The 23,137-nt window shown below is 51.2% G+C and overlaps 1 protein-coding gene across 2 annotated transcripts in view; it reads left to right on the top strand.

Annotated features, from left to right (window-relative positions):
• Nucleotides 1–23,137, top strand: part of DPYSL5 (dihydropyrimidinase like 5) — a 364,441-nt gene that overhangs the window by 256,878 nt on the left and 84,426 nt on the right. For both annotated transcript variants that reach the window (XM_086928117.1, XM_086928116.1), the window contains exon 3: nucleotides 15,875–16,033. In XM_086928117.1, the coding sequence (XP_086784243.1) occupies nucleotides 15,875–16,033 (159 nt within the window). The remainder of the gene's footprint in view (nucleotides 1–15,874; nucleotides 16,034–23,137) is intronic.

The following is a 23,137-nucleotide window of genomic DNA, read 5'->3' on the forward strand; positions in this document are numbered from 1 at the left end:
CAGGGATCCCGTCTAGGTGGAGCTCTGCGGATCCTCCTCTGTTGTTGGTATCCCCATTCTCCGCGATTTTCTCCCTGCTGGCATTGGTTGGCTGATTGCCAAGGGTTTTCCTGTTCTCTAAAGCGAGAGGTGCCATATTGTCTGTTGTCGGGGAAGCTTAGTTGGCGCTGGGATGGCTCGACCCAGGGGAAAGCGGGGTCCTCAGAGAAACTGCTATTTAAGATTTGGATGGAGGGGTAGAAGAATGAGAGGGGTTTGAGTCTTATGCTTCCCTTTGGATTTGGGTGTTCCCAAGAGGTGATATAGTCTACCACCCATGGGTCCTCGAAGGTGATGATGATGCAGTCCCCTGGGTATTGTTTGCTACCTTTCCCCACCCACGGAGTCCTAAAAAGTGAGGAGATCCTACCATGGCAGTTTGGCGGCATGGGGCGATTAGTCTGCAGCCAATGGTGAACTTTGTTTTTTAAGGACCATGGCGGTTCCGCCGTATTAGGGGGTAGTTCGATTACTCCAATCATGACTGCTACGTAGGGAGCGGCCTCAGGAGGAAGCTCCGTATGGAGTCTGGCTTCTCCAGGCTCTTTCGGGGGATTTTTTTGGGCTGGTTGAGAAGAGGAGTTGTGTACCGGGGTTTTAAGGGGGGCAGTTTTTCTGGGTGCTGGTTGTGGTCGAGTGGTTGTGGGTGGTTGCGTTTTGGTTTGTTTTGATGTAGTCGGACCTACAGTGGTAGGGTTTGGTATGCTTTGGGTCAGGGTAGCTGGAGGTATTGAAATGGGGGGAGGAACAGTGGGTGGTACTGTCTGTGGAGTGGTTATGTGGGGGATAGAAGGTTTTGCGATGCTGCCCAAAGAATTAGAGGGAGGGTTGTGAGAAGAATTTGCGTTCCCTTTCTTCTTTGGGGGGGGCCCCTGGGAGTGTTGTGGAGACGGGATGAGCTTCGAAATCTGTGTTTCTATCTTAGTTAACTTTAATTCTACAGGTCGTAGTAGTTGTTTAAAGATTTCTGTTATCTTCTCTAATAGTATAGAGTTATCCAGGTTTTCCAGAGCCTTTATGTGTGGTTGCGATGGCGAATCCAACAGAATAGGTATGGATCCTTCCTGTTGAACTTGATGAACTATTACCGTCTCAAGTGCTTGCTGTGGTTGTAAGGGAATTAGTGGCGAAGTTAATGAAATCTGAGGGATATTCGGGGGAGGAGCGGTGTTGGCTAGTGTAAGATTATTTTGGGGAAACTTGTTTTTACTAATCGCTCCTTCTCTCCTTCCTCTTGCTTGCATGTCTTCCAGGGGGGATATCTGGGTAGGGGATTGAGGTGGTAACTCTGGGGTTTTTTCCAATTCTGAGGCTAGCGGGGAGTCTGCAAGGTCAGAAACAGATAAGTTTACATTGTTTGGAAGGCTGCGTCTGCCTTCATGCGCGATACCTGGCGCTTTTTTATTTGCAGTCGGGACGGGAGTTTTGGCTTCTGCGAGGTTACCAGGGAAGATCGCTTGGCAAATTCTAGGTCCAGTGAAACTCTTTTTTCCATGAGGGTGATACTTTGGTCAATGAGTGAATTTGCTTTTGCCAGGAAATCATCCATGGGTCCCAGTAACTTCCTGGCACTCCCTGGCGCGGGGTTTTTTTGTTTAGACCCTCTTGTGGCTACCATCTCGTAATACTATGAAATGATGATGTAATGGATGGTAGTTTTCGTGATTTGTGAGAATGTGGCTTAGATGGCAGTTGTGAAGAAGGGTAGGAGAAGTACCTTACAGTAGATAGAGCTCTGGCCGATCTTCCGGGCTCGCCGGGCCTCAAACGGCCCGCTCTTTGCCCGGTCTTTGCCCCGGACTATGCCCCGCGCGCGTCCCGCGATGCGCGTTGCTGGGGTCGCTTTTACGTTGTGCTTGATTGTAGGGGCGTGGCACTGGGATCAGCAGCACTGGCAAGCGTTGGTAGGCTACTCCTGTAGCGGGAAAGAGTCCTCAGGAACGCAGACAAATTACGAGTGGCACCCGCGAAGCGGGTGCCGGGAGAAGTTATCGCGCTGTCCTGGGGGCGTGGCACTGGGAGGGGGCGCGGCTCACGCGGGAAGAGGACCAGCTGGAGCTGTTGTATGCTGGTCCTCGCAGTCCCGGGGCCGGCGCCTCACCCTCCTCTGCGGCCACAAGGTCTCCTAGGGCTTCCCCACGGATCAGCAGCACTGGCAAGCGTTGGTAGGCTACTCCTGTAGCGGGAAAGAGTCCTCAGGAACGCAGACAAATTACGAGTGGCACCCGCGAAGCGGGTGCCGGGAGAAGTTATCGCGCTGTCCTGGGGGCGTGGCACTGGGAGGGGGCGCGGCTCACGCGGGAAGAGGACCAGCTGGAGCTGTTGTATGCTGGTCCTCGCAGTCCCGGGGCCGGCGCCTCACCCTCCTCTGCGGCCACAAGGTCTCCTAGGGCTTCCCCACGGATCAGCAGCACTGGCAAGCGTTGGTAGGCTACTCCTGTAGCGGGAAAGAGTCCTCAGGAACGCAGACAAATTACTAAAATGTATTTAAGCATATTTAATTTAAAGCAAGCCTGCCACCTCCAGTTATACAGGGAGTTTACAAGGCTATGCCACTAGATGGCGCCAGCCACCATATTTTCTCTTTCCCTACAGTACATTTATGCTTCAATAGAGTAAGAAGAGTCAAGAGGCTCCAGAGGGCCCCGCATTATGGGGCACATTTACAAGCCCCTTGCGACACATTTACGCCGCCGTTGCGTCACTTTTGTGACGCAGCGGCGGCGTAAACCATGCGCCACGTTGCCACTCATTTACAACGTGACGCAACTAGGCAGATGCGTCACGTTGTAAAGCCCTGCGCCACATGAAACCTGCGACAGGTTTCATGTTGGCGGTCTGTTGCAGGGTGGGCATTCCCTCGCAGCAAAGCCACGAAAAAACTGACGCAGTGAAATCTACAAGATTTCACTGAGTCAGTTTTACGACGCTGCTACGTCAAATCCTTATGCCTGCTTGAGGCAGGCGTAAGGAGTGAGGCACCATGTTGAGTATGGGCGGCCCCTGTGCATTGCAGGAGTTGCGTCGCACTTGCGACGCAACCCCAGCAATGCGCCGCCAGTGCGCCTCAAGATGCGTCACGCATCTGCCCCTCCTTGCACCATGGTGCGCCGCATTGTAAATGCGACGCACCTGTGGTGGCGCAAGGGGGGAATTACGTGACGCATCTGTTCTGGCGCATCCCTGCTGATTTGCAGAGATGCACCAGAAGACGTAAATATGCACCTAAGTTTTGCCCCTGGTCTCACAAAGCCTTTTAATGCGCCTGTCTATAAGACTTCTAGAACGACACAGAAGCTTCCAGTCTGCCAGGATCCGAGCATCACACCAGGAGGACCCTCTCTTTAAAGGATGACAATCATTATCCAGCGTTTTCAGTCTGGCCCATCAGTGGCACATATAGAGCCTGGGAGCCAGGGCGCGAGTTGGCGTACCACGCGGGTGGACGGCGTCCCCCCACTTATTTTACCGGGAGCTCGATAACTGGAGCAAATGGAGCCACACGTTCACTCTCTGGGGCGAGATCGGAGCTCATTCAGAACACTGCTCACGCGCTGGCTTCTCTGATGCTATCACATCTAAGGGGTGAGCGAGGGGAGGCAATATGTCTGATGGTGCAAGCCACCTTTCGTGACATCACTTCCTGTCGTGACGTCAGCGACCCCTCCCCCACTTCTTTTTTTAGGACTTGTGCCCTGCTGGGAGCTGGTGGCTCCAGATGTTGCAGAGAGAATACAACACAGCTGCTACAGGCCCTCTGGGGAGGTTAGGGCGTTTCCAGCCAGAGCCCCGCCTAGGGCTGCGCTCTACTAGGTTAGTTGACTGTCCAAGCTGTGTAAGTTACTGAAGACTGAGATACCATATTCCTAGAGTGACTGCTTGGAGCAGTGCCTTCCATCTAGAGAGGCCCTGTTTTGGTCGCCACTGGTTGGAGACATGAATCCTTACGTCCCGCGGCCCCGCCACAAATCCTGGACCACCGGCATGCACAGTGGGGTAACCAGTGTGTCATGGGCCCCGGTGCAAGGAAGGAAAGGGACCTATGAAATACAGCAATAATCAGAGTTCAGTGGCCCCCTCAGGGCTCTGGACCCGGTGCCACTGCACCTGCTGCACCCGTGGAAGCTGCACCTCTGGCCATGCACAGTGTTGACTTGGGTTCTAACATTATTTGCGCTCCAGGGAGGGAGAAGCACAGAACCGAAAACCCATGGCCGTCATCAAACATATCAGGCAACAAAGAATTGGTGGGGAAAAACACAAGCAAAAATTGTCAACATGAAACACTTACAATTCTGGAGTAGAGTCATATTAAGGTGAGTTATGGCGGTGTTCACGTGAAGCTGTCGAGGGGAAAGCCTTGCGGAGGGGTAACATGCATTTTGTTTTCATACTGTAATGTCAGGATACATAAATCTCGGTAACAATACTGGGACAACAACAACTTTTTAGACAAAAAAATGGGAAAGGGACAGATAAGAATAAAGGTTTAAGGGTGAGGGTTAGGTTTAGGGTGGAGTATATCAAAAGGAAGGGATTACGATTAAAGGTAAATAGGGAAGAGTGAGGATAAGGCAGGGCGCGTATGTATAGAGTACATATACAAATAAATTAAAACATGTTTTCAAATAAAGGTTAAGTTAAGAGTTTTCCCTGTAAATAGGAAATATGACATTTACATTGACTTTCATAAAATGAATAACAGGGGTGGTTTCTTGGTATGGGCACAGGGGCTCTGCCCCCGTAGTTGTTTCACTTAATATTTTTTTTATGAAATAAATGCATCCTACCTGCTGCCGTAAATATTAATTATTCAGAAATTAACAAAGCGTCCTTCTGACGCTCGCTCTGCGCGAGGATCAGGCAGTCACATCACTGACAGGCGCACGCACTTACTGCGCATGTACAGTGTCACAGGGTTTTCAGGGTGTTAGAACCGGGGTCTCTAGTTGGCAGGGGTAGGCACCCTAGTCCAAGTAGGGACCCCCGCTTTCGACAGGGTAGCATGGCGCAAAGCAGGTAGGCTAAACGCAGGAGGCAATGTGTAAAGTATTTGTGCAACACACACCGACAGTGGCACAGTAAAAGCACTTACAAAGGGAGACCACACCGGTTTTTATATAGAAATAAAAGAATCTTTATCTCAGGTTTGCCAGGCTCACAAATATCAAGAATCCAAATTGTACAGGCGAAGAATGTCTCTGTGAATCGGTTATAACTAGCCTGGTAGGAATTGTCTCTTAATAGGGAAACATTAGGGCCAGCAGTCCCTCAAGCGAAGGCAGTGATATCACCAGGAAGCAGTGTTCCAAAAGTGTGGGCTCCCACTAATGGGTTATACGGCAATGCTCGCCTCCGATGTGGGATGAACAGACGCGGGCCGCGATTATCACTCAAAGTGGGGCCCGTAACTGACTTAGTGTTCCACCAGCCTCCAGCCCGCAGTCTTTTAATTTACAGTCCCCTGTAGTCCGCTTTCACAGGAGCCCCAACCAGTGGCGTAACGAAACTTGAGGGGGCCCCCCTGCAAACTTCATCGAGGGGGCCCCCCCATTCTCCGTGCCAGTCTAGAGCTCTCAGGCCAGCGACCCGCCATACTGCAGGAGATGCGGGTCGATCGTTACGCCACTGTCACCAATCCAGCAGTTATAAGTAACACTGGATGGTGGAGGTAAAGGTTGGGCTTAGTCTGCCCGCAGGCTATCATAGGTGGCGGTCCATTCATTACAGGGTCCCTGCCATCAGTAGGGCGGGGAAGTTTGCCCAATTTTAGGTGGGTTTCCTGATGTAGACTCCTGTCATGATATACAACACCGGGCCCACTCATCACTCAGTTTTGAAAAAAGTGCATCCACTGCTCCTTCTCGTTTCCGTTTTAAATCATTAGACAAAGCGACAATGGAGTATTTCAAAAGCAGATGTAACTACAAAGAGCACATTTTGATAATACATTTTTATTAGTAGACAATAGCAATCTTAAGAGGCATTGCATAGCTTCATACACAACGTGACCCCAATTCCATCACAGTCTCTCTCTCTCGCTCAGTCAGTCTCTCTCTTTCAGTCTCTCTCTCTCTGTCAGTCAGTCTCTCTCTTTCAGTCAGTCAGTCTCTCTCTCAGTCAGTCAGTCTATCTCTCTCTGTCATTCAGTCTCTCTCTGTCAGTCTGTCTGTCAGTCGGTCTCTCTATCTCTCTCTTTCTGTCAGTCTGTCAGTCAGTCAGTCTCTCTCTCTCAGTCAGTCAGTCTCTCTCTCTCAGTCAGTCAGTATATCTCTCTCTGTCATTCAGTCTCTCTCAGTCAGTCTCTCTCTTTCAGTCTCTCTCTCTCTGTCAGTCAGTCTCTCTCTTTCAGTCAGTCAGTCTCTCTCTCAGTCAGTCAGTCTATCTCTCTCTGTCATTCAGTCTCTCTCTGTCAGTCTGTCTGTCAGTCGGTCTCTCTATCTCTCTCTTTCTGTCAGTCTGTCAGTCAGTCAGTCTCTCTCTCTCAGTCAGTCAGTCTCTCTCTCTCAGTCAGTCAGTATATCTCTCTCTGTCATTCAGTCTCTCTCAGTCAGTCAGTCTCTGTCAGTCAGTCAGTCTGTCAGTCAGTCCGTCTCTCTCTCTCTCTCGGTCAGTCTGCCAGTCAGTCCCGCTCTCTGTCAGTCTCTCTCTCAGTCACTCTCTCTCAGTCTCTCTCCCTGTCAGTCCCTCTGTCTGTCAGTCTCTCTCGCAGTCTCTCTCTCTCTCTCTGTCAGTCTCTCTATCTCTCTCTTTCTGTCAGTCTCTCTCAGTGAGTCAGTCTCTCTCTCAGTCAGTCTCTCTGTCTGTCAGTCTCTCTCTTTGTCTCTCTCTCTCAGTCAGTCAGTCTTCCAGACAGTCTCTCTCTCCCTTAGTCAGTGACTCTCTCTGTCAGTCTTTCCCTGTGTCAGTCAGTCTCTCTGTCAGTCAGTCTCTCTCTGTGAGTCTCTCTCAGTCAGTCTCTCTCTGTCAGTCAGTATCTCTCTCTGTCAGTCAGTCTCTCTTTCTCTGTCAGTCTCTGTCTCTCTCTCTCTCTCTCTGTCAGTCTCTGTCAGTCAATCTCTCTCTCAGTCTCTCTCTCTGTCAGTCTCTCTCTCTCTGCCAGTCTCTCTCTCAGCCAGTAAGTCTCCCAGTCTCTCTCTCTCTCTTAGTCACTCTCTCTGTCAGTCAGTCTCGCTCTCTCCCAGTCAGTCTCTCTCTCTCTCTCCCAGTCAGTCAGTCTCTCTCAGTCAGTCATTCTCTCTCTACCTCAGTCAGTCTCTCTCTCTCTCCCTGTCAGTCCCCCTCTCAGTCAGTTTCTCTCTCTGTCAGTCTCTCTCAGTCAATCAGTCTCTCTCAGTCAGTCAGTCTCTGCCTCTCTCTAGGTCTCTCTGCCAGTCAGTATCTCTCTACCTCAGTCAGTCAGTATCTTTCTACCTCAGTCAGTCTCTCTCTCTGCCAGTCAGTCTCACTCTCAATCAGTCTCTCTCTCTCTCTGTCAGTCAGTCACTCTCTTAGTCAGCCAGTCTCGCTCTCTCTGTCAGTTTCTCAGCCAGTCAGTCTCTCAGTCAGTCAGTATTCAGTCTCTGAGTCAGTCAGTCAGTCTCTATTCTCTCTCCACTCTCTCTCTCTCTCTCCATTCTCTCTCTCAACTCTGTCCACTCCATCTCCACTGTCTCTCCATTCTCTCTCCACTGTCTCTCTCTCCACTTTCTCTCTCTACTCTCTCTCCACTCTCTCACTCTCTCTCCACTGTTTCCCTCCACTGTCTCTACTCTCTCTCCACTCTCTCTCCACTCTCTCCACCCTCTCTCCCATCACACTCTCTCTACTTTCTCTCCACTCTCTCTTTCTCTCCACTCTCTCACTCTCTCTCCACTCTCTCACTCCACTCTCTCTCTCTCTCTCTCTCTCTCGCTCTCTCTCTCTCTCTCTCTCTCTCTCTCTCTCTCACTCTCTCTCACTCTCTGTCTCACTCTCCCTCCACCCTCTCTCCACCCTCTTTCTACTCTCTCTCCACTCCCTCTCCACTCTCTCTCAACTCTCTCTCTGCACTGTCTCCTCCACTGTCTCCCTCCACTCTCTGTCCACTCTCTCTCTCCTCTCTCTCCACTCTCTCTCCACTCTCTCTCCTCTCTCTCTCTCTCTCCCTCTCTCCACTCTCTCTCTCTCGACTCTCTTTCTTCTCTCTCTCTCTCTCTCTCTCTCTCTCTGCACTCGCTCTCTCCACTCTCTCTCTCTACTCTCTCTCTCTACTCTCTCTCCACTCTCTCTCTCTCTACTCTCTCCACTCTCTCTCCGCTCTCTCTCTCCACTCTCTCTCTCCACTCTCTCTCTCCACTCTCTCTCTCCACTCTCTCTCCACTCTCTCTCTCTCTCTCTCTACTCTCTCTCCTCTCTCTCTCTACTCTCTCTCCACTGTCTTTCTCTCCACTGTCTCCCTCCACTCTCTCTACTCTCTCTCTCCAATATCTCGCTCACTCTCTCTACTGTCTCCATGCTCTCTCCACTCTCTCTCTCCACTGTCTAGCTCCACTCTCTCTCTCTCTCTACTCTCTCTCCACACTCTCTCTCCACTCTCTCTCTCCACTCTCTCTCTCCACCCTCTCTCCCTCCACTCTCTCCCTCCACTCTCTCTCTCCACTCTCTCCCACTCTCTCTCACAAAGTAGTGTGCGTTCCATGGGCATCCGCAGAAATGTTTCTGGGGGCAGGGGGGGCACATTTTTAACTTCATCTCCATCCCCTTCTCCCTTCTGCCTTGCAGCACCCTTCTCGCCCTCCCCCTTGCACCCTTCTCCACCTCCGACTTGCACCCTTTTCTACCTTGCACCATTCTCCCCTCTGCCTTGCACCCTTCTCCCCTCTGCCTTGCATCCTACTCCCCTCTGCCTTGCACCCTTCCCCTCTCTGCCTTGTACCCTTCACCTCTCTGCCTTGCACCTTTCTCCTCTCTGCCTTGCAACCTTCTCCCTCTCTGCCTTGCAGCCTTCTCACCGTGCACCCTTCTCCCCTCTGCCTTGCACCCTTCCCCTCTCTGCCTTGCACCCTTCACCTCTCTGCCTTGCAACCTTCTCCCCTCTGCATTGCACCCTTCTCCCCTCTGCCTTGCACCCTTCTCCCCTCTGCCTTGCACCCTTCTCCTCTCTGCCTTGCACCCTTCTCCTCTCTGCCTTGCACCCTTCTCCTCTCTGCCTTGCACCCTTCTTCCCTCCCCGTTGCACCCTTCTCCCCTCCGCCTTGCACCCATCTCCCCTCCCCGTTGCACCATTCTCCCCTCTGCCTTGCACCCTTCTCCTCTCCACCTTGCACCCTTCTCCCCTCTGCCTTGCACCCTTCTCCCCTCTGCCTTGCACCCTTCCCCTCTCTGCCTTGCACCCTTCACCTCTCTGCCTTGCAACCTTCTCCCCTCTGCCTTGCACCCTTCTCCCCTCTGCCTTGCACCCTTCTCCCCTCCGCCTTGCACCCATCTCCCCTCCCCTTTGCACCATTCTCCCCTCTGCCTTGCACCCTTCTCCTCTCCACCTTGCACCCTTCTCCCCTCTGCCTTGCACCCTTCTCCCCTCTGCCTTGCACCCTTCTCCCCTCCACCTTGCACCCTTCTCCTCTCCGCCTTGCACCATTCTCCCCTCTGCCTTGCACCCTTCTCCTCTCCGCCTTGCAACCTTCAACCCTCTGCCTTGCAACCTTCTCCATCTCTGCCTTGCACCCTTCTCCCCTCCGCCTTGCACCCTTCTCTACCTTGCACCCTCTCTACCTTGCACCCTTCTCCTCTCTGCCGTGCACCCTTCTCCCCTCTGCCTTGCACCCTTCTCCCCTCCGCCTTGCACCCTTCTCTACCTTGCACCCTTCTCCTCTCTGCCGTGCACCCTTCTCCTCTTTGCCTTGCACCATTCTCCTCTCTGCCTTGCACCCTTCTCCCCTCCACCTTGCACCCTTCTCTATCTTGCACCCTTCTCCTCTCTGCTGTGCACCCTTCTCCTCTCTGCCTTGCACCCTTCTCCTCCCTGCCTTGCGCCCTTCTCCTCTCTGCTGTGCACCCTTCTCCTCTCTGCCTTGTGCCCGTCTCCTCTCTGCCTTGCACCCTCTCCTTTCTACCTTGCAACCTTCTACCCTCTGCCTTGTAACCTTCTCCCTCTCTGCCTTGCACCCTTCTCTACCGTGCACCCTTCTCCCCTCTGCATTGCACCCGTCTCCCCTCTGCCTTGCACCCTTCTCCCCTCTGCCTTGCACCCTTCTCCTCTCTGCATTGCACCCTTCTCCCCTCTGCATTGCACCCTTCTCCTCTCTGCATTGCACCCTTCTCCTCTCTGCCTTGCGCCCTTCTCCTCTCTGCCTTGCACCCTTTACCTCTCTGCCTTGCATCCTTCTCCTCTCTACCTTGCACCCTTCTCCTATCCGCCTGGCACCCTTCTCCTCTCTGCCTTTCACCCTTCTCCTCTCCGCTTGCACCCTTCTCCTCTCTGCCTTGCACCCTTCTCCTCTCTGCCTTGCGCCCTTCTCCTCTCTGCCTTGCACCCTTCTCCTCTCTGCCTTGCGCCCTTCTCCTCTCTGCCTTGCGCCCTTCTCCTCTCTGCCTTGCACCCTCTCCTCTCTGCCTTGCACCCTTCTCCCCTCTGCCTTGCACCCTTCTCTCCCTCCGCCTGGACTCCAAAAAAAACGTAAGCTGTTCACTTTCTTCAAACAAAATAATTTTGACCTAATAGACAAGCTTTTTATTTTTAGTAAATGCGCCACCATCCCAAGCCAAGGATACACACTAAATGCTAAGAACTACCAACAATATATCGCCCAAACAAGGGTGGGCAGAGAGCTCATCACCCTCACATGCATTCATGTTTTAATGAGGATGCTTTTCTCTCACAATAAAATTAATGTTTGTACAAATGCTATTTTGACACCTCTAAGTGCTGTACATAACTATCGTCACTGTAACTCAGCTTACCGAACTCAGAGGGAAGGTTGACATAGTACGCCGAGAGAATAACAAATGACTTGGAGGTCTTAAACAGATGTCAGGGTGACCTTGAAAATGACTAGGATAAAGCAAGCAATTCAAGGTGTATTATGTTTAAAAGAACCATGACTTGTCGGAAAACACAATTTCTATTATGTATAAAAGTTCTTAAAAATGTCACATTGATTAAAAACTATATTACACAGGCAGGTATGCTGGAGAAAGGACCTACAGGCTGTCTGAACAGAGATAATCTTCCCTTACTTGCAGGCCCGTTATCCCATTCCACTGAGTCCTCTGTTTCACCTTTCAACAATAAAAAGAAACTTACTCACTGTCTCGTTCCTTGTCCCAAACTTGGTGGCTGAGGAAGTGCTTCTGCATCTGGAGCGTTCTTTCTAATAATTATAATTCACCATGTGCCAACCTGTGCACAAGCACATAGCAGAACACACTGCGTCTTCGCCACATGCCAGCTCTCCACATTTACCGAGGCCCACTCAAGAGGGGTGTGCAAATCGCTTTCACTTTCGCTTGTTAGACATGCGTAGTCGAGCCGGCTAAAATCATCCAGAAAAGGTGAGCATGCTTTTAAAATGCTGATGTGAAAACACAGAGCCAGCATCAACATTGTAATTGTGTCTTTAGATAACTTGTAGGGGGGAGGCAGCGAAGCATTTTTTTTAAGGGTGCCACAATCACATTAAGAGGTCCCCAGCCCATGTAGCCCCCCAAACCCTGACAACCCCCCTCCCCCACCCCTCACCCCTCACCCCTCACAGCCCTGGCCTCCTCCCTTCTCAAAGGAATAGTGCCCTGAGGAGAATGCACTATCTCAGGGCCCCCACCCCCTCCTCTTTCCGGGCCTGGCTCGTGGCTTTGACTGAAGAGAAACATGGAAGTTGATACTTTGTTTCTCTTCAGTCAAAGGTCAGCAGCGCGAGGAGCGAGGAGCAGGCTGCAGACAGCAGCAGCTGCTTTAGAGAGAGAGACACACAGATCTCTACTGGAGAGCTCAGCTGAGGGGCCCCCTTCATCTACTGGAGACTGGGGGCCCCCCGCACCGCGGGGGCTGCGGGGGTGTTTGTTACGCCCCTGGCCCCAACATAAAGGACAACAAGCGTCAGGGGACCAACCAGTAATTGATCAGGCAAAGTTCATGAGCCCCGGTGTGCGCGTGTTCCGTGGGCGGGGCTCACAATTGCTTAATCTCACAGGCACAACGCTACACCTCAGCGCCTTCAGGGGCAACGTTGTAAGGCTCACCTCGCGCCCGCAGTGGGGAAATTAACATACTCCGCACGTCTCTCCTGTCCTGGGCAGCGGTGGTGATTATGGCACACAGCGCTTTAGTTCCTCCACAGCGCTACGTAGCACAGTTCGGTCCTGGGCAGCGGCGGTGATTTAGAGGTGACAGAATTAACCTCACACACCCAGTGCTGCAGAGGCAGTTCAGACAAGGAAGAAAACGTGGTTTGAATTCCCCCACCAGGTAGGGGAGCAGTCAGCAGTTTGTGATGGAGACACTCTGGGGGTGTTATTTCCAGTTCTCTCTAGCAGGGCAGGTTCAGCAGGCAATAGGGCAGCTCAGCAAGTAGGGGCAGCAGTTCCTGGGAGCAGTCAGCCTCCTCACAAGTGGCAATCCTGCTGGCGCAGCAGTCCTAACTCCAGCAGAGATTTCTCCAGGTCCAGTAGTGTAACAGAGATGTGTGGCCAGAACCCTCCCTATTATACCCTAAGGTCAGGTGACCGGGGGAGGCGCACTTTCTGGAAGAATCTAAGGGGTTGGAAATCTCCGGAAAAATCTAGGAGGCTCTGGGTTGGTCTCTTTCTTTCCTACCTGTCCGTCAACAGGGACAAAAGGCTACAGTTGCAAAAAGTCCCAAGCCGTGCAGACTACCATTATGCAGATGGAGGGTAGGCCTCACTACAGTAGCAGGACCGATGGCTGATACACTAGTGTCACCATGCTTTTAAGGGAGAGCACCTGCACCTCAGCACTGTTTTGCAGTGGTAAGGGGCCCAGAGCCCTAAGTCCAACAAACATGTGGGGTCCAGTGGGAGGCAAAGAGGGCAAACAAAAAAATGTAGGGGAAGACCACCCTAGGGCTGACAGGTCTAACACAGGGCTTATGTGATTCCCTTGTTTCTGTGGCCTGCCTGAGCATAGGGCCACTCCTCCCCTGGGAGAGTGTACCGTCCTCGCTGACAGTCTCCATTTGGGCGCTTCAGGCTGCAGCCTGTGCTTCCCAAAACAGAGCGTCAGTCAGCGAGGGTTCAACATCCCAAATTATGACAGAGTCGGGTAGATCAGCCCCTCCCTGATCCCACCCCTCTCTGTGATGAATTAGGAACAGGATGCCAGGATTGGAGGCAGAAAAGTAGTGACATGTGGGCAACATCGGCGAGCACTTTGAAAGGAGAAAGAACAATGTGTGTGAATTTGAGACACGCACAGAGCCCAGGAATTATGTTTTCAAAGCAGCACCACATTGATAAAGGAATTGCTTTAGATCCTGAATCAAATTCCACAGATACATGTGTGCCTTGCATGTGTGTGCCTTCAAAAGGGCATTGCTTTTTAGTAATTCCTCTTTGCTTCTCATGGTTAGATGTAGTGAGCTGAGTAGAGCTTTCATTTTTTTTTAAAAGGCAGCATTTGTGTTCTCTTTTTACAACCTGTCCCCAACCATTAATATTCCAATCCAACACTTACTTTCTTCAGTCAGAAAATGGAAAACTAAACACCAGGCAGACCTGAAGGACCTTTATCCTTTGTCAAATATGCTGTAGCAGCTGCCTAGCAACACCTTTAGGCCTGGGTTTGTAATGTAATACTCCGTTAAATGTCACACGTTTTCCGTCCCCACAAAAGTTTATTTCAAATAGTTGCAGTTTAGCCTCTTAAGTACTTAATTTAAGAGACATCGTACCTCACATTTGTCTGTTTTAATGCAGTAAATAGTTAATTCAAGGTATACTCCCATTACACTCCCGGTAGGAACTTGCGCTCCTCCGGGAAATTGCTTTTGACAGCCCCCCGCGTACGAAGAGCTAAATGGGGTGGCAAGGCTTTTTCCACGCTAGCCCCCAAGTGGTGGAATGATCTTCCTCTTGACCTGAGATCCCTTCCATCTTTACAGAAATTCCGCAATGCCCTAAAAACTCGTCTCTTCCGACAAGCCTATATGTAAGGACGTCTGTTTTAATTCTGATTGTATTGTTAGGCGCCTTGACACCTGTGGGTTATTGTTTTTCGCATTATAAATTTCTATCATATCATATCATATCATACATTATGGTCTGCTTTGATGATTTGAAACATTATACAAATTGTGTAAGGTGTGCAATATGGTCTTGTACTGTGGAAATATAACTATGAGACAACCCAATGTATCCAAGGGCGCTGTGCTTGCCTACAGATGGAGTTTCACAACTAATGCTTTCGGCCGGATGTCATTGTGCACTTGAATGGATCCATCTGAACTGTGTGACTGTCTCTCGCACTTCTTTATCCATCACACCGCTGAGTGCTGTGTCCCGTAACAAGATGGCATCACCACAGCAGCCTCCCTACCTTCACACCGTACATGATTACGCGTGTGACACATATATGCAAGTGCTTCTATGCCCACATAGGTAGCAAACGCGACATAAATATTGCAGTAACACTACAATCAATGTGTGGAGACAATTGAAGTAAGAAGGGGCAACATGGAGATAAAGCAGGACAAGGAGAAAAAGGAGGAATCAACAAAAATGAGAAATTGATTCATAGAGGGAATGGAGATAGAAAAACAAAAAGTGAAAAGGTAGAGGAAATGTTCTGAAAATACAAGAGTTATGGAAATTGGAATGGAATGGAATTAGGTAGCTCGGTGTGGCAGGGCAGAGAGAAAGGAACAGTGTAATGGACGGGGGAAGGAGACAGAAGGGCATAGTGTGTACAAAAAAGGGGATTTCTATTTCTGAATACCGTGCTACAGGAATAATCTACGCCGGCTAGCCACTGCGAAAATATACCTTAGCTAAGTTTATGTAGCTCCATATAGATTTACTATCTTTAATTCTAAATCTATACACTTGGAGACATCACCCACCCATGAAGGCCCATGGGGACAGTGGCTCTCGCTCACTACACTTACTTGTTCAGTCTAATTCAGGATTTAGTCTTACGCCTCACCACTTTCACAATTCACCAGCCGCCACTGATTAATAACCCTACATTTGTGGAAAATATTACAAAAAATAGGAACCCCAGATTACTCACTTTGAGATTAATCACTTTAAAATTGATCAGATTAATGTAAAAGTGATTGAGCTACCCTGGAGTAACACATGGCACAGAGCTACCTACGCTGAGACAGACAAGTGATAAAGCCATTTTTGCAGCAAAGTCTTTAAGCATAGGATTAGCAAAGAGCCATCCAGTCCGCGCTGAAAAATGACAAAAACCTTTTACCACTCTGGGCACAGCATTTCATCTTTGGACTGGTAAAATATCACATATTCCAATATATACGTATATCCCATCATATACATGAAATATATGTGGCATATACATATATTGAATATATATACATTTATATGTATATTCACTGAAAACAACTGAGTTATTAACTGAGTTATGGCTCTAGTTCAAATTCTCCAGTTATGGTTGGTAACACACACCATAACTTGCGAAGTCTGTCTTGTTGTTCTCTCGATAACACTATGATTTTTTACTGTAACATTGGCAAGTTAGTGTTACCCTATGGATATGTCAAATTTACAAATTTGTGCCCTCGTTTATCTGTGAACCATAGGGGGCAGTAAAAGGCCTCCTCATGAAGCTGCCCTGTCACCGGCCGACCACCATGCTTGAACCCACAGTAACCTCTCTCTCCCTCTTACCTCTCTGCAGGCGGCGCTGGTTGGAGGAACCACTATGGTCATAGGTCACGTGCTTCCCGACAAGGACATCTCACTGCTGGACGCCTACGAGAAGTGTAGGAGCCTGGCAGATCCCAAGGTCTGCTGCGACTACGCCCTGCACATGGGGGTAACCAGCTGGGGGCGCAAGGTAAGGATGTGCATACTAGCCGCTGGCCTGTACCACTCACCCTGCACATGGGGGTAATCAGCTGGGGCACAAGATAAGGAGGTGCATACTAGGAGCTGGCCTGTGCCACTCACTCTGCACATGGGGGTTACAAGCTGGGGCACAAGGTAAGGATGTGCTTACTAGGAGCTGGCCTGTACCACTCACCCTGCACATGGGGGTAACCAGCTGAGGCACAAGATAAGGGGGTGCATACTAGGAGCTGGCCTGTGCCACTCACTCTGCACATGGGGGTGACCAGCTGGGGCGCAAGGTACTGATGTGCATACTAGGAGCTGGCCTGTACCACCCACCCTGCACATGGGGGTAACCAGCGGGGGCACAAGGTAATGATGTGCATACTAGGAGCTGGCCTGTGCCACTCACCCTGCACATGGGGGTAACCAGCTGGGGCACAAGGTAAGGATGTGCATACTAGCAGCTGGCCTGTACCACTCACCCTGTACATGGGGTAACCAGCTGGGGCACAAGGTAAGGATGTGCATACTAGGATCTGGTCTGTGCCACTCACCCTGCACATGGGGGTAACCAGCTGGGGCATAAGATAAGGAGGTGCATACTAGCAGCCGGCCTGTACCTCTTAATGTCAAAGATACACATTTGTCTTTATCTGAAGAGAAATAGCCCCAGGCCAGTTGGCTCTGTTCGAGGCCCTCTGTGTCTCTCACTGTCCGTGCGCCTTGTTGTTTCCCACTGATCCCTACCATTTCCCTGAGTCCCTTTCTTCTTTCTTCCCACTCTGCACCTGCTTGTGTGATCTCACACCATGCCTCTGTCTTGTTTCTTCCTCTTTTCATACAACAGGTCACCTAGTCGTGGGAGCTCAACGACAGCCACAGCTATTCCAGGCTTAGAAAGGGTGGCGTGGCCACATTCCAATCAATCCCCTTGCTTCTCTTTTTAAAGTATGCCCCAGTGAGGCTAGATACACTTGGGTTCTTTTTGATTACTTTATACTTAGGATGTTGGTGCTTGTAGTCTCTGTACTGTCCATTATGTCTTTACTCATAACAATTCCTGACATACATTTCTCTTTTATTTAAGCTCTTCAGAGCAGTGCAGCAGTTAAACACACTGCCAAGCCTGCAGTCCCAGAGTTGCCTCTGCAAGGCAGTGTTTTTTACCCTGCAGGATAGGCTGGCCCCAGGTGTTCATCAAATGCATTAGAAAAGGGGTGTGTCTGCCCTCAAGTCACCATGGGGTCTATTTACTAAGATGTAATGCTGTGTTTGCATCACGAAAGTGACAGAAAACAACGCTAAATCGTTTTCACCTATTTATTCCAGCGTGAAACCTGGTTTACACTAGAAAATTACTTGAAAGTAAGGCAAAGCGGTGCATAGCGCTGCTTTGTATTCGTTAGGTCCAAGGGGTGCACCATGAGTGGGTCATGGACGTTCCCATGCAACCACCCACGGTTTCTGACGCTAAGCCCTATTTACTTAAACGTAGACAAGGTTTAGCATCAGAAATAGGGCCCATTTCAAATAGGCGCTATGAAGGAGAAGTGCTTTTTTTCTCCTTTATTTTCACACTTTTCATGTGTGCTGCATGGCATAGCACAAATACAAAGTGGGGCATTGTTTATAGTCAGTCTAAGTGTAGTATTTTGTGCTGAAAGGGTTCCCTTCCAGTACACAACCTATACTAGACTCACAGAGACACCCTAGCACTATAGTTCAAAGGTGTGTCCGTGGCGCACTGCAGCATATTTCTGTGCCAGCGTTAGCTAGAGGGGAGGAGAGCGCCATATTACTGTAAATATAGATCTCTCCTGCTCTCTTCTTCTCACGCAGCGCAGGGTTTGTGGCTGCTGCACTGAGCTGCATGCCAAGCTGGTAAACCAGGCCCCATGAGCCTCATTTCTCTCCAAGCGCTATCAGCCTGTGCTGGTTTCGCATTGCATTGTGGGTAATCTTGAGCATAGCTTATACTCCCTCATAGGGCCAACTAAACGCAAACTAGGAGTACGGATTTGGGGTTCGATGTTAGCTCGTATGAATTTTTCAATGTGTGGCCAGTAGAGCAGGTTAAGGCAAAGTTGTGAGACTTATGGCTGTGAATGAGATGTGAGTCTCTGTTTCTTGATCTACTCTCTATGTACTGTATGAATTTGTAAGATTTTCTGCTATAATGTAATCTTAATGCTTTTTTCATGCTCCAAGCAGAATGTTTTGCATAAGTGTGTTATTTATTAGCTTAAATAAAAATATTAAAATGTATTTTTTTTAAATGGGTTAATCATCAATACAAGTTGTCAATTGCTTCAGAGTCAGGGAAAGAGAAGGCTTTTCATTGGATCTTCTTGACCTATCAGCTTCGTTTGACAAGTTCGACTCCCAATCCTTTCTCATCACTCTGTATTGAGCCACCTGCCTCTTCCCGCCTTCCTTTCAGGTAGAACAGAGTTTGTACAGATGGAGCTCTCATGGTCACCCACACTGAGTCCCCTGAAGCCCTCCCCAGGGCTCAATCCTCCACACAGAATTATTTCAAAGTTACCGCGAAGCTTAGAGATGCGGGCTGCTTTACAAGCCAGCGTTGCACCTGTGGGCTGAGTAGCCAGGTTCACACCCAGGACACCCGGAAGCAATATGAATCCTGAAAGGGCACAAAGAGAGGTCAAGAAAGCAAGAGTTCCCTCGCTCTGCACCTAGGATCTGGTGCAAGCATCTCCCTCCCTCGAGGAACGTTGCAAGGATGAGAGGCACTTGACCCTGTTTTCAGGGTAGGCCGCCCCCCACGCCGCACAGCACCACCTGTGTGTCCGTGTCCCAGTCGCCGCTGCGCCTGTAAGTTCGCCGCTGCTCTTGCCCTCATTGTGGTGCTTGTATTTTAATGTATTTCTGCTTGTGCCCTTAACTCTTGATTTCTCACTGCTCACTGGTTACTCCTGTGACTACTGCCCTCAATTCTCGATTTCTCACGGTTGTGCTTGTTTTTTTAACTTTTTTTTTGCTTTTTTCCTCTGTTGTCTGTTGCCATTATTTCTTGATCTCTCGTCCTTCCCGTCGTTTCCCGCTGCTGCCTCACCTGCGGCCCCGCCCCCTGAGCACCCATTCGCTGCCCCGCTACCGCCTCCCAGCTGCTCCTCCCTCCCACCTCCCCTTATATGGTGGCCGATGTGCGGCTGCACCGTGGGCGAGCCACTGGCGCCGGAAGAACACCTAAGGCAAGCCCGTCTGCGCCCGCCCGCGCCTGGACCGCGCCCAGCGCCAGAACTTCTGGCCCCCGCAACCGACACCATACCCGTCACCGCTACGATGCCAGCACCCTCCACGCATTCAACATCGGATGATAACACACCTGCTTCCTGGCTGCCCCGAAGCGCACCCAAGGCCCTTCTCCTGCCGGAACTGCAGCTTCTCCAGCACCCGACCCGCCAACCCACCCACCGGAAAGGAGCCCAACTACCTCAGATGCATTCTTCTCAACACCCGCACCGCATGCAAACACGCCATTGAACTCTGGGACCTACTCGACTTGACCTCCCAGACTTTGCCTTCCTGACGGAGACCTGGATGAACCCCTCCTCGGCACCCGACATCGCCATAGCCATCCCGAAAGGCTACAAGATCACATGCAGGGACCGCACCAACGGAGAAGGAGGAGGAATCGCCATCGTCCACAGGAACACTCTCAGAGTCTCAACCAACATCGACGACACCCTCAGCACAGCTGAACACCTGCACTTCCAGATCCACACCGATCCCAACACCACCCTCAAAGGAACCCTCGTCTACAGACCCCCCGGACCCCGACCATAGTTCAGCGACTACATTGCAGACTTGGTCAGCAGACACGCCCGCGCCTCCACAGACTACATCCTCCTCGGGGATCTGAACTTCCACCTCGAGAACAACAACAACACCAACTCCACCACCCTGATCGACAACCTCGGACTCAGACAACTCGTCACAATACCCACCCATTCTGCCGGCCACACGCTTGACCCCATCTTCTCCGCAAGCCCTCACGTTTCCTTCAACCACACCACCGAACTCCACTGGACCGACCATCGATGCGTCCACTTCACCTTCCGGAAAACCACCACACAACACCGCACCCAACAGATCCCCCACCGCTGATGGAGCAAAGTCACGAAGACCAGCTAACCACCTCCCTCGCCTGGAGCCCACCCGCTGACCCCACCGACCCCGACACTGCCACCCGCAACCTCAGACAGTGGATCGACACCTGTGCCAACACCCTTGCCCCGTTCAAGAAACCCTCCAACATCCACACTAGCAAGAAAGCCAGCTGGTTCACTGAAGACCTCCAGACCTCCAAGCAAACCTGCCGAAAGCTAGAGAAGAAATGGCACCGTGAACAAACACAGACAGCTAGGCAGCCCACAAGAACGCCACCCGCAGACACTGTCACCTCATCAGATCTGCCAAAAGGGCCTCCTTCAAAGACAGCCTAGACAACAACGCACACAACAGCAAAGACCTCTTCAACATCGTGAAGGAACTCTCCAATCCTGGCTCCAACACCAATGACATCCCACCTTCGCAGGACCTGTGCGACTCGCTTGGCACCTTCTTCTATCGCAAGTCGCAGACATTCACGACAGCTTCAATGCCATGACCGCCTTAACAACCACTGAGACCTCCGCCCCCACGACCACCATCCACACCAACCGCCTGCTCTCCTGGACCAACATAAACGACGACAATGCCATCTAAATCATCAGCACCATCCACTCCGAATCCTCATCAGACCCATGCCCACACCACATCTTCAACAAAGCCAGCACCACCATCGCACCCCATCTCCGCTAGGCCATCAACATTTCCTTCGAGACAGCGACCTTCCCGGAGAGCTGGAAGCACGCTGAGATCAATGCCTTACTCAAGAAGCCCAAAGCAGACCCCAAGGACCTTCCGGCCCATCTCCCTGCTCCCGTTCCCGGCGAAGGTCATGGAGAAGACCGTCAACAAACAACTGACCCGCTACCTTGAGGAGAACAGCATTCTGGACCCGTCCCAGTCCGGGTTCCACAGCAACCATAGCACTGAAACTGCCCTCATCGCCTCCACCGATGACATCAGGGCCCTGCTAGACAACGGAGTAACCGCTGCCCTCATCCTCCTGAAAGTGTCAGCCGCCTTCGACACGGTCTGCCACTGCACACTACGCACACGCCTCCACTATGCTGGGATCCAAGAGAAGGCCCTAGACTGGACCACCTCCTTCCTCTCCGGCAGAACACAAAGCGTCCGCCTCCCCCCTTCCGCTCCCAAGCCACCAAGATCATCTGCGGCGTACCCCAGGGCTCATCCCTCAGCCCAACGCTGTTTAACATCTACATGGCACCGCTCGCCCACGTCGCACGACTGCACGACTGCACGACCTCAACATCATCTCTTATGCCGATGACACCCAGCTGATCTTCTCCCTCACCAAGGACCCACACACCACCAAAACCAACCTCAACGAAGGAATGAAAGCCATCACCGAGTGGATGAAGAACAGCCGACTGAAGCTGAACTCGGACAAGACGGAAGTCCTCATCCTTGGATCCTCCCCCTTGGCTGGGAACGACTCCTGGTGGCCGACAGCACTGGGAACGGCTCCAACACCCACCGACCACGCATGCAACCTAGGGGTCATCCTCGACTCCACCCTCTCCATGACAAAGCAGGTCAACGCAGTCTCTTCCTCCTGCTTCAACACCCTCCGCATGCTTAGCAAGTTCTACAAGTGGATCCCCACCGAAATGAGAATGGTCACCCAGGTCCTCGTCAGCAGCAGGTTGGACTACGGAAATGCCCTCTACACAGGAGCCTCGGTCAAACTCCTAAAACTACTTTAACACATTCAAAACCCCTCTGCATGCCTGGTCCTCGATATCCCTCACCGCAGCCACATCACAACCCCTGAGAGACCTGCATTGGCTCCCCGTCAACAAAAGGATCACCTTTAAGCTCCTCACCCACACACACAAGGCACTCCACAACACCGGACCAGCCTACATCAACAGACAACTCAACTGCTACACCCCCACCCGCCAGCTTTGCTCCGCCGAACTTGCCCTCGCCACAGTCCCCTGCATCTGAAGAGCGACCTCAGGCGGCAGATCCTTCTCCCACCTTCTCCGCCAAGACCTGGAACACCCTCCCCATCCACCTACGGCAGACCCAAGATCTGATGACCTTCAGAAGACTCCTCAAGACCTGGCTATTCGAGCAGTATCAGCATTCACCCCCCTCCCCTCCCCCACAGCGCCTTGAGACCCCCCCGGGTAAGTAGTGCGCTTTACAAATGCTATGACTGATTGATTGATTGATTGATTGATTGGAAAATATAATTTTGCACCTGGAGCACTCCACATCAACTGCAGGGTTTTCGATATCTCCTATTGATGGCGCTCTGTGAAGGGAACACAGGAAGAAATCTGCCTCTCACATTTTTCAAACATTCACCAGGCCAGCTGGTGTCACATTTAAAACCCCCACTTTGTGTCTTTTGCTTTCTCGCCCTAAGTGAGATGGGTATGTCCAGACGTGGGTCCTGGGCTCACTGTGCCACTGGAGTCAGGCTATCCCGGCTGATATGGGGTGATGCCGTGAAACAGGTCCCAGGATGCTTGTTTCTGGTCCAGGTTGGACCTGGCTTGGCAGTTCGGGCTGGACTGTTCCCATGGGGCACAGTTTCAAGTTTGATTTGCATATTACTGGGTCTAAACTGGGGTGGCAGAGTGAACAAAATAACTATGGATTCAACCCAGATCTATTGACTGGAGGAGAATGTTTGATTTGCTCTTCATTCCGTCCATCATCAGTGTGTCTTTTGCCCACTGGAATAGGAACATGTGCCACGAGGTGCCCCGGCCTCTAAAGAACCTGATTGTTCATTGTACCTGAGACCGAGGGGTAGTGACTCTGGTACCCGTGCTTTGCAACATACAGGGACAGCGTATCCTTCTCCCCAAGCAAAGGGGTGTGTGTTCAGCAAACCCTAGCACAGCCCCTGCACCCAGGAAACTGTAGAGAGGACATTGCCTGCAGTCAGCCTTTCCTGTGGTTGAAACTTACAGTTGCCCCATCCGTAGTGCCCCGT

The sequence above is a fragment of the Lissotriton vulgaris genome, chromosome 6, assembly GCF_964263255.1.
Source record: "Lissotriton vulgaris chromosome 6, aLisVul1.2, whole genome shotgun sequence".
NCBI classification, from domain to species: domain Eukaryota; kingdom Metazoa; phylum Chordata; class Amphibia; order Caudata; family Salamandridae; genus Lissotriton; species Lissotriton vulgaris.